Source organism: Hypanus sabinus, chromosome 10 (genome assembly GCF_030144855.1).
Source record: "Hypanus sabinus isolate sHypSab1 chromosome 10, sHypSab1.hap1, whole genome shotgun sequence".
NCBI classification, from domain to species: Eukaryota; Metazoa; Chordata; class Chondrichthyes; order Myliobatiformes; family Dasyatidae; genus Hypanus; species Hypanus sabinus.
The window spans coordinates 141,452,998-141,469,112 of record NC_082715.1 but is presented as its reverse complement, the minus strand read 5'-3'; the positions used below and the strand labels follow the sequence as shown (position 1 = coordinate 141,469,112).

General features: G+C 43.3%; 1 protein-coding gene across 3 annotated transcripts in view; it reads right to left on the bottom strand.

Annotated features, from left to right (window-relative positions):
* The window catches only part of usp45 (ubiquitin specific peptidase 45), a 103,863-nt gene that overhangs the window by 45,689 nt on the left and 42,059 nt on the right, over positions 1-16,115 (bottom strand). For all 3 annotated transcript variants that reach the window (XM_059983160.1, XM_059983158.1, XM_059983159.1), the window contains exons 6-8: positions 3,558-3,706; positions 2,907-3,002; positions 2,568-2,698 (exon numbers count right to left, since the gene is read on the bottom strand). In XM_059983160.1, the coding sequence (XP_059839143.1) occupies positions 2,568-2,698; positions 2,907-3,002; positions 3,558-3,706 (376 nt within the window). The remainder of the gene's footprint in view (positions 1-2,567; positions 2,699-2,906; positions 3,003-3,557; positions 3,707-16,115) is intronic.

Genomic DNA, 16,115 nt, shown 5'->3' with positions numbered 1-16,115 from the left:
TTTTGGTGAGTGTGTGACCTTGCAGTACATAAACCCCAAAACACATTTTATTTGGAGATACAGCACGATAACAGGCCCTTCTGGTCCAACGAGCCCACGCCGCCCAGTTACATCCATGTAACCAACTAACCTACCTACCCAGACAATAAAGGAGACTACGGAGCCATGAGGGAAGAGCTGGCCAAAGTTAAATGGGCGGATGCCCTGGCAGGAAAGACAGTGGATCAGCAGTGGCAGATATTCTTGGGGATAATACAAAAGATGCAAAAGCAGTTCATTCCAATGATAAGGAAGGATTCAAAGAGGGGGAAGGGGCCACAGTGGTTGACAAAGGAAGTCAGAGATTGTATAACATTAAAGAAAAAGAAGTATGACAGGGCTAAGATGAGTGGGAATACAGATGATTGGGATAGTTTTAAGGAACAGCAGATCTTAACTAAAAAAAGCAATACAGAGAGAAAAAATCAGATATGAGCTCAGTCTAGCCAGGAATATAAAAGGGGGTAGCAAAAGCTTTTTTAGCTATGTGAAGAGAAAGAAGATAGTTAAGAACAATATTGGTCCCTTGAAGAATGAATTGGGAGAAATTGTTATGGGAAACAGGGAAATGGCAACAGAATTTAATGCGTACTTTAGATCTGTCTTCACCAGGAAGGACACAAGCAATCTCCCAGATGTATGGATGGGCCAGGGTCATAAGATATCAGAGGAATTGAGTCAGATTGACATTAGGAAAGAAACTGTGATGAGTAGACTGGTAGGACTGAAGGCTAATAAATCCCCAGGTCCAGATGGTCTGCATCTGAGGGTTCTAAAAGAGGTGGCTCAGGAAATTGCGGATGCATTGGTAATCATTTTCCAATGTTCCTTAGATTCAGGATCAGTTCCTGAAGATTGGAGAGTGGCTAATGTTATCCCACTTTTCAAGAAGGGAGGGAAGGAGAAAACGGAGAACTATCGCCCTGTTAGCCTAACGTCAGTCGTGGGGAAGATGCTTGAGTCCATTATTAAGGACGAAATAGTGGCACATCTTGATGGCAGTAATAGGATTAGGCCGAGCCAGCATGGATTTACCAAGGGCAAATCATGCTTGACTAATCTGTTGGAGTTTTTTGAGGGTGTAACAAGGATGTTAGACGAGGGTAAGGCAGTGGATGTTGTGTACCTAGATTTTCAGAAGGCATTCGATAAGGTGCCACATAGGAGATTGGTGAGTAAAATCAGAGCTCATGGCATTGGGGGCAGGGTTTCAACATGGATAGAAAACTGGTTGGCAGATAGAAAGCAAAGGGTAGCAGCGAATGGGTGTTTCTCGGACTGACTAGTGGGGTACCACAGGGCTCTGTATTGGGACCACAGCTCTTTACGATTTACGTCAATGATTTAGATGAGGGCATTGATAACTATATCAACAAGTTTGCTGACGATACTAAACTGGGTGGCAGTGTGACATGCGAAGAGGACGTTAGGAGAATACAGGGAGACTTGGATAGGCTGGGTGAGTGGGCAGATACTTGGCAGATGTCATTCAATGTGAATAGATGTGAAGTTATCCACTTTGGAAGCAGGAACAAGAGGGCAGAGTATTCTCTGAACGGTGTAGAGTTAGGTAAGGGAGAAACGCAAAGAGACCTAGGAGTCCTAGTTCATCAGTCAATGAAGGTGAATGAGCAAGTGCAACAGGCAGTGAAGAGGGCAAATGGAATGTTGGCCTTTATTACAAGGGGAATTGAGTACAAGAGCAAGGATGTCCTTTTGCATTTGTACAGGGCCCTGGTGAGACCACACCTGGAATATTGTGTACAGTTTTGGTCTCCAGGTTTAAGGAAGGACATTCTGGCAAATGAGGAAGCGCAGCGTAGATTCACTAGGTTGATTCCTGGGATGGCAGGGCTGTCTTATGCAGAGAGATTGGAGAGATTGGGCTTGTACACACTGGAATTGAGGAGATTGAGAGGGGATCTGATTGAAACATTTAAGATAATTAGAGGATTTGATAGGATTGAGGCGGGAAATATGTTCCAGATGTTGGGAGAGTCCAGTACCAGAGGGCATGGATTGAGAATAAGAGGTCAGTTATTTAAAACAGAGTTGAGGAAGAGCTTCTGCTCCCAGAGAGTTGTGGAGGTGTAGAATGCTCTGCCTCGGAAGACGATGGAGGCCAATTCTCTGGATGCTTTCAAGAAGGAGCTAGATAGATATCTGATGGATAGGGGAATCAAGGGATATGGGGACAAGGCAGGGACTGGGTATTGATAGTGAATGATCAGCCATGATCTCAGAATGGCGGTGCAGACTCGAGGGGCCGAATGGTCTACTTCTGCACCTATTGTCTATTGTCTATCTTTGGAATGTGGGAGGAAACTGGAGCACCCAGAGGAAACCCACATAATCACAGGGAGAACGTACAAACTCCTTACAGGCAGTGATGGGAATTGAACCCTGGTTGCTGCTGCTGCATTAGCAATACACTAACTCCTACGCTACTGTACAGGCCAGTTCCTCCCTTATATCATGGAGATTGCAAGTTGTGGAATATTTCAAGATGCTGCAAAAAATACAATTACCTCTGACATAACAGATTGAAAAGAATTCTTGGTACGAGCGGCCCTTTTCCTGCTTCTTTCATACTATGAAGAAATAAATGCACAGCTGAGGTTAAAGATCCAGGGCTGGGAAGTATCACCATCAACGGATCCTGAGCACAAATGATACATTAAATAAAAATTAGTATTCCAGTATAACTGCCATTCTTGTTTGCATAATAAATCAAAACTGAATTCACTTAGTAATGATTTTTTAAAATTCCAATTACAAGTCAGAACTTTGAATCCATCTTGGCTCAACTTCAGAATTTGAATAGGAAATTGAAGTTAACTTTAACCAGGAGAAGTCGCATCACCTACCAAATTTGATTCCATAGGCGGACAGATCTTTAATTTTGTTCCCTTTTCCTTCACCTCATGCATAAGATCATTAAGTATATGGGTCTGAGCCATGTTCTAAAACAAAGAAAAAGTTATAATATAATTTGTTGCATCACATATGCAACAGCAATAAAGAAACCCAAATATCAAATATGCAACACAAGAGATTCTACAGTTGCTGTAAATCCCAAGTAACACACAAAACACTGAAGGAATGCAGCAGGTCAGGCAGCATCCACGGAAGGGGATAAACTACTGATGTTTTGGGGCGAGACCTTTCAGGACTGGCATTCCTTATTCCCTATCGCATCTGAAACCAAGTTTGCAAATCATTACAAAGTTTTTATACTTCTCACTTTGTTAACACAGCTTTGAGTTCCAAGAGTACTCCAGTATCTATAAAACGAGTGAAATAATCCCATTTTTAAATATACCAAGTTAAATATATTTGAGAAACAACATTTGATTCCTCCTTAGTGCTTTGTGTATATTTTCCTCTTTGGAAATGTGAAATATTTTTGAATTATTTCGGGAAATTCATTATTGTGTAGATGTGTAACAAAAGGGAAATGGAAAGGGAACAGACTAGAAATGTGGAGAAAAGGGCAGTATTGAGTCTCAGTTGCTTACCTGCATAACAGCATTAAAAAAACAAGTATTTCCTAAATTGCTCAGCCCTTTGACAGGAACGGCTGCATTACTGATTGTATGTTTTCCCCTCACTGTTTCACCACCATCTGAGTTTTCATCTTGAACTTTCATCGAATTAGAACTTAAACCTTAAAGGAGAAAAGGATTTTTTCATAAACGTTGGTAAGCTACAAATATAGCACTCATGATATATACAAAAAATGCTTATGAACAAAACAGTCATTTTCAGCCAAAGTGCAATACACACACACAACGTAAGAAAGCAGCAAGTCAGGCAGCACCTATGGAGGGGAATAAAACAGTTGATATTTTCTGGTGGAATGGAAGGTCTCAGCAAGAAATGTCGACTGTTTACTCCTTTCCATAGATGCTGCCTGATTTCATGAGTTCCTTCAGCATCTTGTTTGTGTTGCTCAAAATTTCCATCAGCTATAGAATCTTGTGTGCTTATATTCAGGTGTTGGAAAATATTTAAGAGTATTTCAAATGGTCTTTTTTATTATGCGTTAGATACGGATTTACCCCTTTATCCAATATCCATCTTAAAAATTACTCTGTTTACATATTTTGGCTTTCCACCTACGTATCAGCCTAAAACCCAATATATCTTCAATTCTGAAGTATGTCCAGAAATGCATTAGTTCTATTTGCTTACCAATTTAAGTATTTTCATACATTAGTTTAGGGTTTGAATTGGCTATAGGCAAGAACAATTCTGAAATGCCAACTATGAAGGCAAAGAGATGAACTTAAAGAGGCACTTGATCTATAGGTGTTCACTTCTCCACCTCAAACAGCAAAAGCAAATAAGGCAATTTATCCAAGAGGCAACCAAGTAAGCACTAAATGATTTTTACCCTAAGCCAAGCAAGCAGGATTATATTTATAAACAGTTTGAGAAGTGGTTCTGCATTATGATTAGGGGGAGAACACTTTATGATGTCAACCTAACATGACAAGTTCAAGGAAACTAGATTCAAGATTCAAGACTGTTTCATGTAATTTCCAGTACACAAGTGAAAAAGAGAGCAAAATAATTGCTACTCCGGATCTGATGCAGCATATAAAAATACACTAAGATAAAGAACATAGTTTAAGAATTTAATATAAATACAAATATATTTGATATACATAGATATGTGCATTAAGTGATGAAAGGTACAGAAGGGTCTGTACATAAGGTGACTGACAGGAAATGATGAAGTAGTGGTGGTTGGGGATGTGGTGGGGTAGGTTAGTGGATGGAGGTGTTGATCAGCTTTACTGCTTAGAGAAAATAACTACTTTTGTCTGGTGGTCCTGGTGTGGTGTTACATAACAACCTCCCTGATGGGAGCGGGACGAAATGTCCTTAAGCAGAGTGGGTGGCATCCTTAATAATATTGCTGGCCTTTTTCTGTATATACTGTATGTCCTTGATAGTGGGTAGGCTGATGCTGTTGATGCACTGGGCAATTTTGACTACCCATTATAAAGCCTTTCTGTCTGCTGAAGTATGTTTCCATAGCATGCAGTGATGCAGCATGTTAGGATGTGAGTATGGATGTGAAAAGTCCAGCTCTCTTCAGCCTCGTCAGAAAGAAGAGGCCCTGGTAAGTTTTCCTGATTGAATAAGATTTGTTCTAGGGCTATGTGACGGTTGTGCGAGTTGTGCATTGCTAGGAGTTTGAAACTAATGAATTGCTTTCTTAACTAAACAGTGCTTTAGGAACCTGCTGCAGAGTAGTGTCATATTGATTATGCTTGCATAGAAGGTGCTTGGTGCAAGAAGGTAGTGATGCACCATCAATAACTCACACTGAGACGTAGGCGAGATATCGGCTTTTATTGACTGGAAGAAGGAACCAGGAGTGAGTGTCTATCATACAAGGTCCTGGAGACTGAGGCCGATCTTCAGGCCGCAGGTCTCCTTTATACAGGGGCCTGTGGGAGGAGCCACAGGAGCAGTCAGCAGGGGCGTGTCCCGACAGGCACATAGTTCACCACATTCACCCCCCCTTCGTTTGAAAAAGTCCTCATGTAGCGAAGGTTCTTACAAGTCAAGCCGATCAGGCGGTCGAATCTGTCGCTGCGATCTACGTAGCACCGGCTGTGACCGCATAGGTGCCGGCAACATTGGCGATTGCACAGGGGACGGGGGTTGCACGTGTTCTTGCCCACTAGGCGCCGGTGATCCCTCATGCATGTGCGAGGCGCCTGGTATAAATGCGTACGAAACGCCCGGTATACAAGTGTCGTGAGGAGTCTGTGTAGGGCCTGGTGAGTACGGTGTCACCTCTGGTGCAGGGTTCACAGTTACCGGAGAGCCTTCAGGGTAGTGGTCTGCTGCACCTGCGGGTGCCAGGTCGCGGATGGAGACCGTGTCCTCCCGCCCATCAGGCAAGACCACGTAAGCATACTGGGGGTTCGCATGGAGAAGGTGAACCCTCTCCACCAGCGGGGAGTATTTATTGCTCCTCACATGTTTCCGGAGCAGCACTGGCCCCGGGGACGTCAGCCAAACTGGTAGGGTGGTCCCAGTGACAGACTTCCTGGGAAAAGAGAATAGGCGTTCGTGAGGGGTGGCATTGGTGGACGTACATAACAGAGAGCGGATAGAGTGCAGTGCCTCAGGGAGGACCTCCTGCCATCGAGAGACCGGCAACCCTTTGGACTTAAGGGCTAAAAGTGTGGCCTTCCACACTGTGGCATTCTCCCGCTCTACCTGGCCATTACCCCGGGGATTATAACTCGTGGTCCGACTGGTAGCAATGCCCCTAGCTAGCAAGTACTGGCGCAGCTCCTCACTCATAAAGGAGGACCCTCTATCACTGTGGATATAGCAGGGATACCCGAACAGAGTGAAGAGCTGGCGCAGGGCTTTTATGACGGACGTGGCAGTGGTGTCGGGGCAGGGGATGGCAAAGGGGAACCGTGAGAACTCGTCAATAACACTGAGAAAATAGACATTGCGGTCAGTGGAGGGAAGGGGGCCCTTAAAGTCAACACTCAGGCGTTCAAAAGGGCGGGTGGCCTTGACAAGTTGTGCCGTGTCAGGACAGTAGAAGTGCGGTTTGCACTCAGCACAAATTTGGCAGTCCCTGGTCATCGTCCTGATGTCCTCCAGGGAGTACGGCAGGTTCCGAGCTTTCACAAAATGGTAAAATCGGGTGACCCCCGGATGGCAAAGTTGTGCATGAAGGGCGTACAGCTGGTCGAGCTGTGTGCTAGCACATGTTCCCCGGGATAGGGCATCAGGGGGCTCATTGAGTCTGCCAGGCCGGTACAGGATATCATAGGTGTAGGTGGAGAGTTCTATCCTCCACCGCAAAATCTTATCATTTTTGATCTTGCCCCGCTGTTGGTTGCTGAACAGGAACGCAACCGAGCGCTGGTCAGTCAGCACAGTGAATCTTTTGCCAGCAAGATAGTGCCTCCAGTGCCTAACAGCCTCCACTATGGCCTGGGCTTCTTTCTCCACCGCGGAGTGCCGAATTTCAGAGCCTTGGAGGGTGCGAGAAAAGAATGCTACTGGTCTGCCTTCCTGATTAAGGGTAGCAGCCAGAGCGAAATCGGAGGCATCACACTCCACTTGGAAGGGAGCGGTCTCGTCCACTGCATGCATCGTAGCTTTGGCAATGTCCGCTTTAATGCAGTTGAAGGCCGCGCAGGCCTCAGCAGAGAGGGGAAACGAGGTAGACTTGACCAGGGGGCGAGCCTTGTCTGCGTAATGGGGGACCCATTGGGCATAATAGGAAAAAAACCCCAGGCACCGTCTGAGGGCCTTGAGAGTGGTGGGAAGAGGGAGCTCTAACAGGGGGCGCATACGTTCGGGATCAGGCCCAATAACCCCGTTTTCCACGACATACCCAAGTATAGCAAGGCGGGTGGTACCAAAAACACACTTGTCCCTGTTATAAGTAAGGTTCAGAGCTGCGGCCACTTGGAGAAACCGTTGGAGGTTGGCGTCGTGATCTGGCCTGTCATGACCACAGATGGTGATGTTATCCAGATAGGGAAATGTGGCCTGCAGTTGGTACTGGTCCACCATCCGGTCCATTTCCCTCTGGAAGACAGAGACACCATTCGTGACACCGAAAGGGACGCGCAGGAAGTGATAGAGCCGGCCGCCCGCCTCGAAGGCGGTGTAGAGGCGGTCCTCTGGGCAGATGGGGAGCTGGTGATAAGCGGATTTCAGATCTATTGTCGAGTACACCTTATACTGAGCAATCTGGTTGACCATATCCGCGATGCGGGGTAGGGGGTATGCGTCAAGCTGCGTAAACCTATTGATGGTTTGACTATAGTCCACCACCATCCTATTTTTCTGCCCAGTCCGAACAACAACCACCTGGGCCCTCCAAGGGCTTGTGCTCGGCTCAATGATCCCCTCCCTGAGCAGCCGCTGCACCTCCGACTGAATGAAGGCCCGGTCCCCCGCGCTGTACCTCCTGCTTTTGGTTGCCACAGGTTTACAGTCGGGGGTCAGGTTGGCGAACAGCGGTGGGGGAGGGATCTTGAGAGTGGAGAGGCTGCAAGTGTCGGTAGCGCAGCTGTTGGCCTGGTTCTGGATGGGATGTGTGTGTCCGTGTGTGTGTGTGGTCAGTAGCGGGGTATGTGAAGAAGTCCCACAAAACTGAGGATTCTTGACAGTGAGTGGTGGGAGGGGCCCGTCGTATACCATAGTCACACTTTCGAGATGGCTCTGGAAGTCCAGCCCCAATAGCACAGGTGCACACAGATTAGGCATGACCAGCAGTTCAAAGTCCCGATATACTGTGCCTTGCACCACCAAAGTCGCTACACAACCCGCCCGGATGTCTGCGGACTGCGACCCAGAGGCCAAATGGAACCTCCGACTGATCGGCCGCGTTGCAAGTCCGCAGCGTTGCACTGTGTCCGGGTGAATAAAACTCCCAGTGCTGCCCGTGTCAAACAGGCATCCAGTCCAATGCCCCTCCACCTGGATGTCCATCATGGACCTTGCAAGCTGGTGTGGGGCGCTTTGGTCGAGAGTCACAGTGGCCAGAGTTGGATCGCCGTCGGGGTACCCGGTCAGCATCGGAGGGTCGGGGGCGGGGCATGCTGACGCCGACAAAGATGGCCGCCCACATCCCGGCATGCAAGATGGCGGCCCCCACGTTTCACCCGCAGCGCTGCACTCCGCTCGAGGTTGAGACTTACAGACCTTGGCGAAGTGGCCCCGCTTTCCGCAGCTGGAGCAGGTCGCTTCTCGCGCTGGACAGCGTTGTCGAGGATGTTTCTTTTGGCCACAGAAATAACAAAGCACGAGTTTCTTACGGGCCACAGCCGTGGTCTGGGTCGGGGAGCTCGTGGAATCGCGACTGGCGGCGGCGTTGGCGAATTCGCTCCCGGGAGCCGGCGGTGGCGGGGTCTGAGGCGTCCACGAAACCGGCGGGGAATCGCGCGACTGGACAGCGTCGGCGTTATGCCGCGCAGCTTCTAGAGTGTTGGCCTTCTCTATCGCCGAGCTTAAGGTAAGATCCGAGTTCTCCAGCAGTCGCTGGCGCATGTACACTGACCTCAGTCCCGTCACAAAGGCGTCTCGCACCAGCAGCTCCGCATGCTGTTCTGCCGTGAGCGTCTTGCAGTCACAAGCTCGGACGAGTGTCTGTAGTGCTCGGAGAAACTCAGCGCACGATTCGCCAGGCCGCTGTTGCCGGGTAGCTAAGCGATGTCTTGCGTAGACGGTGTTCACCGGCCGCAGGTACTGTCGTTTGAGGGCGTCCAGTGCCCCTTCGTAGGTCGGCAGGTCCCGGATAAAGGAGTAAACTTTGGAGGAGACCCTCGAGAGTAGGATTCTGTGCATAACGGCGGGTTCAGTCGCACGAAGCTCCGCCAAGTACGATTGGAAGCATGCAAGCCAGTGTTCAAAAGCGAGAGCTGCGTCAGGGTCTTGAGGGTCCAAATCCAACCGGTCCGGACGCAAAACGGGTTCCATGTTTTAAAACTTCCAGTCAATAAAATTGATGCACCATCAATAACTCACACTGAGACGTAGGCGAGATATCGGCTTTTATTGACTGGAAGAAGGAACCAGGAGTGAGTGTCTATCATACAAGGTCCTGGAGACTGAGGCCGATCTTCAGGCCGCAGGTCTCCTTTATACAGGGGCCTGTGGGAGGAGCCACAGGAGCAGTCAGCAGGGGCATGTCCCGACAGGCACATAGTTCACCACAGGTAGCAAGAAGCAAATTAATGTTACCATGAAAAATAATACCTACAGAACATGCAAAATTAAAACGTACTTGGCAAATGATTATGTTGAGAGATATACAAACTATACAACCTGCATTTAAATCAACTTATTTAAAAAATAGGCAAGTATCAACATTGCACATAAAACTTCCCTGCTGGCAAAATTCTAAAGAAATTGGTAGCAAAAAATAGAACACAGAACTGTACAGCATAGGAACAGGCCCTTCAGCCCACTGTGTTGTGCTGAACTAGTTAAATTAGTAATGAAAAATCTCTTGCAAAAATCTAGGAAGTAACAAAGAATGCATTTTTCTTTAATCTTATGTATTAAAAAATTTAAAAAATGTTTACGTCACAAATAAATCTCACAGAATGCAGATTCATAAGAATCTCAATCTATCCTAACAAAAGTTGACTTGAAATGACAAATGATATTTGGTTTACAGCCTTGATTACTTAAAATATATCGCAATTACTGTTTCAATTGGGAAAAATTAACTAATAAGTTGCATTTATTTTTTTTAATTTTATGCAATCACACATACATTACAGACTGTTGTGTACAAGTAGTTTTAGCCTTAATAGGATTATTATTATACATACAAATATGAACATAGTTTCTGTCATCTGTTATCACAGATAACAGCTGAAAGTTTTTTGCCGCGAGCACCAAGATCTGCTGGGTAGGGTGCAGCTGCAAAAGGAAGCAGTGCTTGAATCATACTAGAAAGCAAAACAGATGTCCAAAATGTCCCAGTAGAAAGTGCAACCAGCATGGAGACCTTGTAAATCTATTTGCCATATCACTTAAGAGCCGAGAGGGCAGAGAAGAGACGGGCATCATTAATTTCTAGCCTACAGGAATAGCATAGACCTGACTGCGATAGTCCACTATTTTCCAACTTTCATTTGGCAAAAGATTCTGCAAATAAAGACATTTGACCTATTTGGAGTTTAGCAACAATGAGCAGTAGAAAGACAATGTTAAAATCTAACTGATAGACAACAGAAGTCACAGTGGATGGATGAGTGGATTAATGGTTCATATTGAACTTGCCTTATATTAACATGCTCTTGCATGTTAAGGATAGGAATCTAATCATAAGAGAATGTACTTATGTAGAACAAGTTTTTGTGCCAGTTAATTCTATTTATCCTGCTGAATTAACATAAAATTTACTTGTACAGGAGAATAAGGTGCTTTGGTATGGTAGCATATTGCTAATTGTCAAATGTTCAAGTCAAAGTCAAAGCAAATTTTTTATCAAAGTATGTATGCTACCTTGAGATACATTTTCTTGCAGGTATTTACAGAAAAATAAAGAAATACAATAATTTATGAAAAAATATATCAACAAAGATTGACAATCACCAATGTTCAAAATAAGACAAATTGTGTACATAAAAAAATAAATAATACTGTGAACTTAAGTAGAATTCTTGAATGTGAGCCTGTAGGTTGTGGAATCAGAGTGAAGTTATCCACACTGGTTCAGGAACCTAACGGTTGTATGGTAATAACTTTCTTGAAGTTTGTACTTAAGTTTGTTCCTGAAGGTTGTATTTGTAAATCTATAGTTAACCGTCTTTTTGCCTATGTTTCACCACAAATCTTCTACTTGTACAATGCTAAGCATACTTTCTTCTTAAAAATATGACTACTCAGAATGCAAAATAATCAGAAAAATAAGATAGTTTGTAATCCATGATTGCTCCACACATTGACCATTTTAGGATTTATGTATGTTATCTCCCAGTTCTGATAAAGGATCTTTGACCTACAAAATCATTTTCCACAGACACATATCTGACCCATTGAGTGTTTCCAGTATTTTCTATTTGAACTATCAGCATCTCCTTACCACTCACCTCAAACAAGTTATCTTCTGCAATTTCACTTGCACCTTCTGTACCATTAGAAAGATAATTTTACTTCGAAGTGGTCCCAAATGATTTAATTCTAATTTTGAAAATTTTTTTATTCCTTTGGAGCTGGTGAAGGCCTCAAGTTCTGCTTCCAAGTTGCTCTGCTTATTATCGAAATAATTTTTTCTCAACTCGATATTCCTCATTTTCAACATCTTTATTCTCCGCAATTTGCTATTCAAAATCCAAGAAATTCTCCCTCGTGGACATGGGTATTACATTAATGAGCTCACAATCTGTAAATTGTACAAATGCTGAATTACTACATCTGAATATTTTCCATGTCCCTTAAAGATGAAAAGAAAATTTTGTTTCTTATAAGCCTCTCAAAGACTCATTTCACATGCCAACAAATTTAAGTTCTACTCTCCCTCCAGAGATACAGTCTTAAAAAAAACTTTTTGACTTTTTTTAGGATTTTTATTTTATTTCACCATAATAATATATCTCACAATTTCGTCATTGCTGAAGTTACCAAGTTTGGATTTTGCTTTAATGCCAGGCATTCATTTTCCCTTAACCTATACAAAGTCAAATTCCGTCAAAAGCATCAGTATTACATAGAACACAGAACGGCACAGCACAGGAACAGGAGCAGGACCTACAGCCCACCATGCTGTGCTGAACCAATTAAATTAGTAATCAAGTGGCCAACTATACTGAACAAATCCCCTCTGCCTACACAATTGTCCGTATCTTCCTCACAATCACGTGCCTATCCACACATCACATAAAAGCCTCCACCACCATGCCATGCACCCAACACTCACCCTCTATGTAAAAAAAAAACTTGCACCTTACATCTCCTTTAAAATTATTCCCTCACCTTAAGTGCATGGAGTCTGCTATTATATATGTCAACCCTGGTAAAATATACCTTCTGCCTAGTCTACTTATGTCTCTCATATTCTTATAACCCCCTATCAAACCTCTCCACAACCTTTGCTGCTCCAGGGAAAACAGCCCAAGTTTGTCCAACCCCTCATTATGGCACATGCCCTCTAATCCATGCAGCATCCTGGTAAACCACTTCCACAACCTCTCCAAAGTCTTAATAACCTCCCTATAATGGGACAACCAGAACTGTTACACATCCCTGTATCTAGGCAATTTATTTCAACATCACTGACAAACCTGACGGAGTACAAGAACCTGCTTCAATCATAGTTCCAATATTATAAAATAGATGAAATGTGGTTGCTCCAACCTTTAACTTTCAAACTTTTCAGGTAAATGCTCGGTCCAGTTTTTAGGTACCACTTGATTTTGCTTTCCCCCACAATTCCAAAACGGATTCACAACCAGCTGGGATGTTGGCCTGAGGAAGGGAATACCTTGCCAATGGATGTGGCAGTAACATTCCCCAGTGCTTGCTGTAGGTAATGCATTTTTCAGGAAGGAAAGGAGACCTGTTGATCAGCAGACCATGAATTTGTGCTGAGTTTTTCAGATCCTGATGTTTGAAGAGTTGTTTTTTCTGGTCAGACAGCCATAGGCTGTGGTATCATATTGAAAGTAAAATAAATTTATTATCCAAATACATATTTGTCATCATATACTGTACAACCCTGAGATTCATTTTCTTGCACAATAAATCCAAGAAACACAACAGAATCAATGAAAGACTGCACTCAACAAGACAAACAACAGAAGTCCAAAAGACAACATTGTAAATACAAAAGAGTAAATAAATAGATAGATAGATAGATAGATAGATAGATAGATAGATAGATAAATAAATAGATAGATGCCAAGAATATGAGATGAATAATTCTTGAAAGTGAGTCTACAGCTTGTGAGAACAGTTTGGTGAAATTGAGTGAAGTTATCCTTTCTGGTTCAAGAGCCTCCTGGTTGACGGGTCATAACTGTTTCTGAACCTGGCAGTGAGTCCTGAGGAAATTAATGTTGAAGTAATGGTAAACTTTAACATCAACTTCTGTCCTCAGCAAGATAGGGCCCCTGAGATTATGGAAAGTGATCTACATTTACCAGGGACTAAGTGTGATCAAAGGGTAATGTATATTTAGACCTGACACATTTCTTTATTGATCATATATCCATTTATATTCAGAACCAAAATACCTAAAGCCAATGTAATACTTGCAGATTCAAAAGATCCATCCATTATATAGACAAGGAGTGGCTTCAAGTTTCTTAAAGGAATCTTTTATTGCCTTGAGGCATTCCAGGAGGGTAAATTGTCAGACCAGATCTATATTTGCACCAACACAGTACTGGTGTGACACCAGTAAAAATAATTATGACCTTACGGATAACTCTTTACACTGGTCAGAATGAATTAGGAGGACTCATCCCCATCTTCCCACTCCATTACCATTACATTGCAATGCTGTGTGGTACATGGTTACTTTTTGCTGTTTGCATGATTTGCTCCTTTCTTTGTACGTTGGGTGATTGATGTTTTCTTTATACGGTTCCATAATGTTTCCTTGTTTCATGGTTGCCTGCAGGAGGACGGATCTCAAGATTGTACGCTGTATAAATACTTTGATAATAAATGTACTTTTTCACATTTGAAACTCTGAGTGTGGATTGCTACTCAAACTGAAGAAGTCTTGTACGTGCAGAACACTAAATATTGAAAAATTTGAACCAACTTCCGTTATGTTTTTAAGCTATACTGCATTTTTATTAAACAGCATCAATCATTAAGGACCCCCATCACCCAGCACATGCACTCTTCTCATTGCTACCCATTAAAGAGGAGGTACAGAAGCCTGAAGGCACATACTCAACATTTTAGGAACAGCTTCTTTCTCACTGCTATCAGATTTCTGAATGGACAATAAACCCATGTAAATTACTTCACTACTTTATGCTCCTTTTTTGCATTACTTATTTTTAATGTATTTCTTATTGTAATTTATAGGTTGTTTCTATATGTACTGCTGTCACAAACAACAAATTTCACTATTTAAGCTAATAATATTAAATCTGATTCTAATGCTGATATAGAAGTACTCTGCAAGCAATATTTAGTTTATTAAACCACAGTATTTGAATGTAAAATTACCATCTAATAAGTTAAAAATTTATTATGCCAACATTTTCTTAGAAAGAGGCAGGCGGCTGTGAAATGCCCATGGATGAATCCCACATCTGGGGCAGCATCGCAAGGTAAACAATGTTCACATTGCCATCTGGACCAAACTGCAGGCAAAAAATAAACCAGAAACATATGGAAAAGCAGATTTTTCTCTTCCCTGCAGCACTACAGAACGGCAAATGTCAAGCCTGGATCTGTCTACGCTTCACTGTGCTAAGCTTTACAGCACCACCTGGTTCTTGCTCAGCCACCAAATATGGATTGTACTGGCGCTGCAGAGCATATCCACAGGGCAAACTCAATAAATGCATTCAGCTTCATAGCTAAATGACATCTTAACACAAGTAACATAGACCACATTTGTTCCTTTGAGTATTAAAACAAAAAAGGAACAATTTAATTCACAATTGTCAAATCGCATAAGTGTATTATCTATTCAGTAAGAATTAAAATTAATTAGAATAGTTAGAAAACAACTTGGCAATAGGAACAAATACTGCAGAGTAGGGTATGGATTAGAGGGCGTGCTGTAACAAGAGGTTGGACTGACTTGGGTTGTTTTCTCTAGGTCGGTGGAGGCTGAGGGGAGATCTGACAGGGGTTTATAAAATTATGACAGGCATAGATAGAGTACATAGACACACGCAACATCTTTTTCCAAGGGTAGCAATGTCTAATATTAGAGGGCAAGTTGAGAGGGGATAATTTCAAAGGAGATGTGAGGAGCAATTTTTTTTTCACACAGAGTGGTGGGTACCTGGAATGCACTGCCTGGGGTGGTGCTAGAGGCAGAAGCATTTCAGACTTTTAAGAGATGTTTAGATGGGCTCATGAATGTGAGAAAAATGTAAGGATATGGACATGGTGTAGACAGAAGAGATTAATTGGATTACTACTCCATTGGAATACTAATTTAATTGGATTGGCACAACATTGTGGGTTGTAGGGCCTGCAACTGTGCTGTACTGTTCACAGAGGTGACACTCCGATGATCAATTTTTGTGTAGCATATTAATTCCAAGGCAATAATAAATTCTGAAGCTCTAGTTTCCTTATGAAATATTTTTTAAAAATTCAAAGAAATGTAATTATTCAAGATCACAATTAAATGATTGGCAGCCTTTTCCAACTTCAAAACTGTCACTTCAGAGGAAGACGCAAAGGATGGCAGCGAACTATGGAAATAAGTTCAGCACTGTCCAGTGACAAGCTGACAACAGCAGTGTTGGTTGTCCCCAGTTACAGCACCCGGCTGGTGAACAAGCTGTACGTAGGAACGAGGGTTTGAAAGACCAGTGGAAAGGATGGGGATGAATCTACCTGCTGCTGTGGGCTGCAGGCAT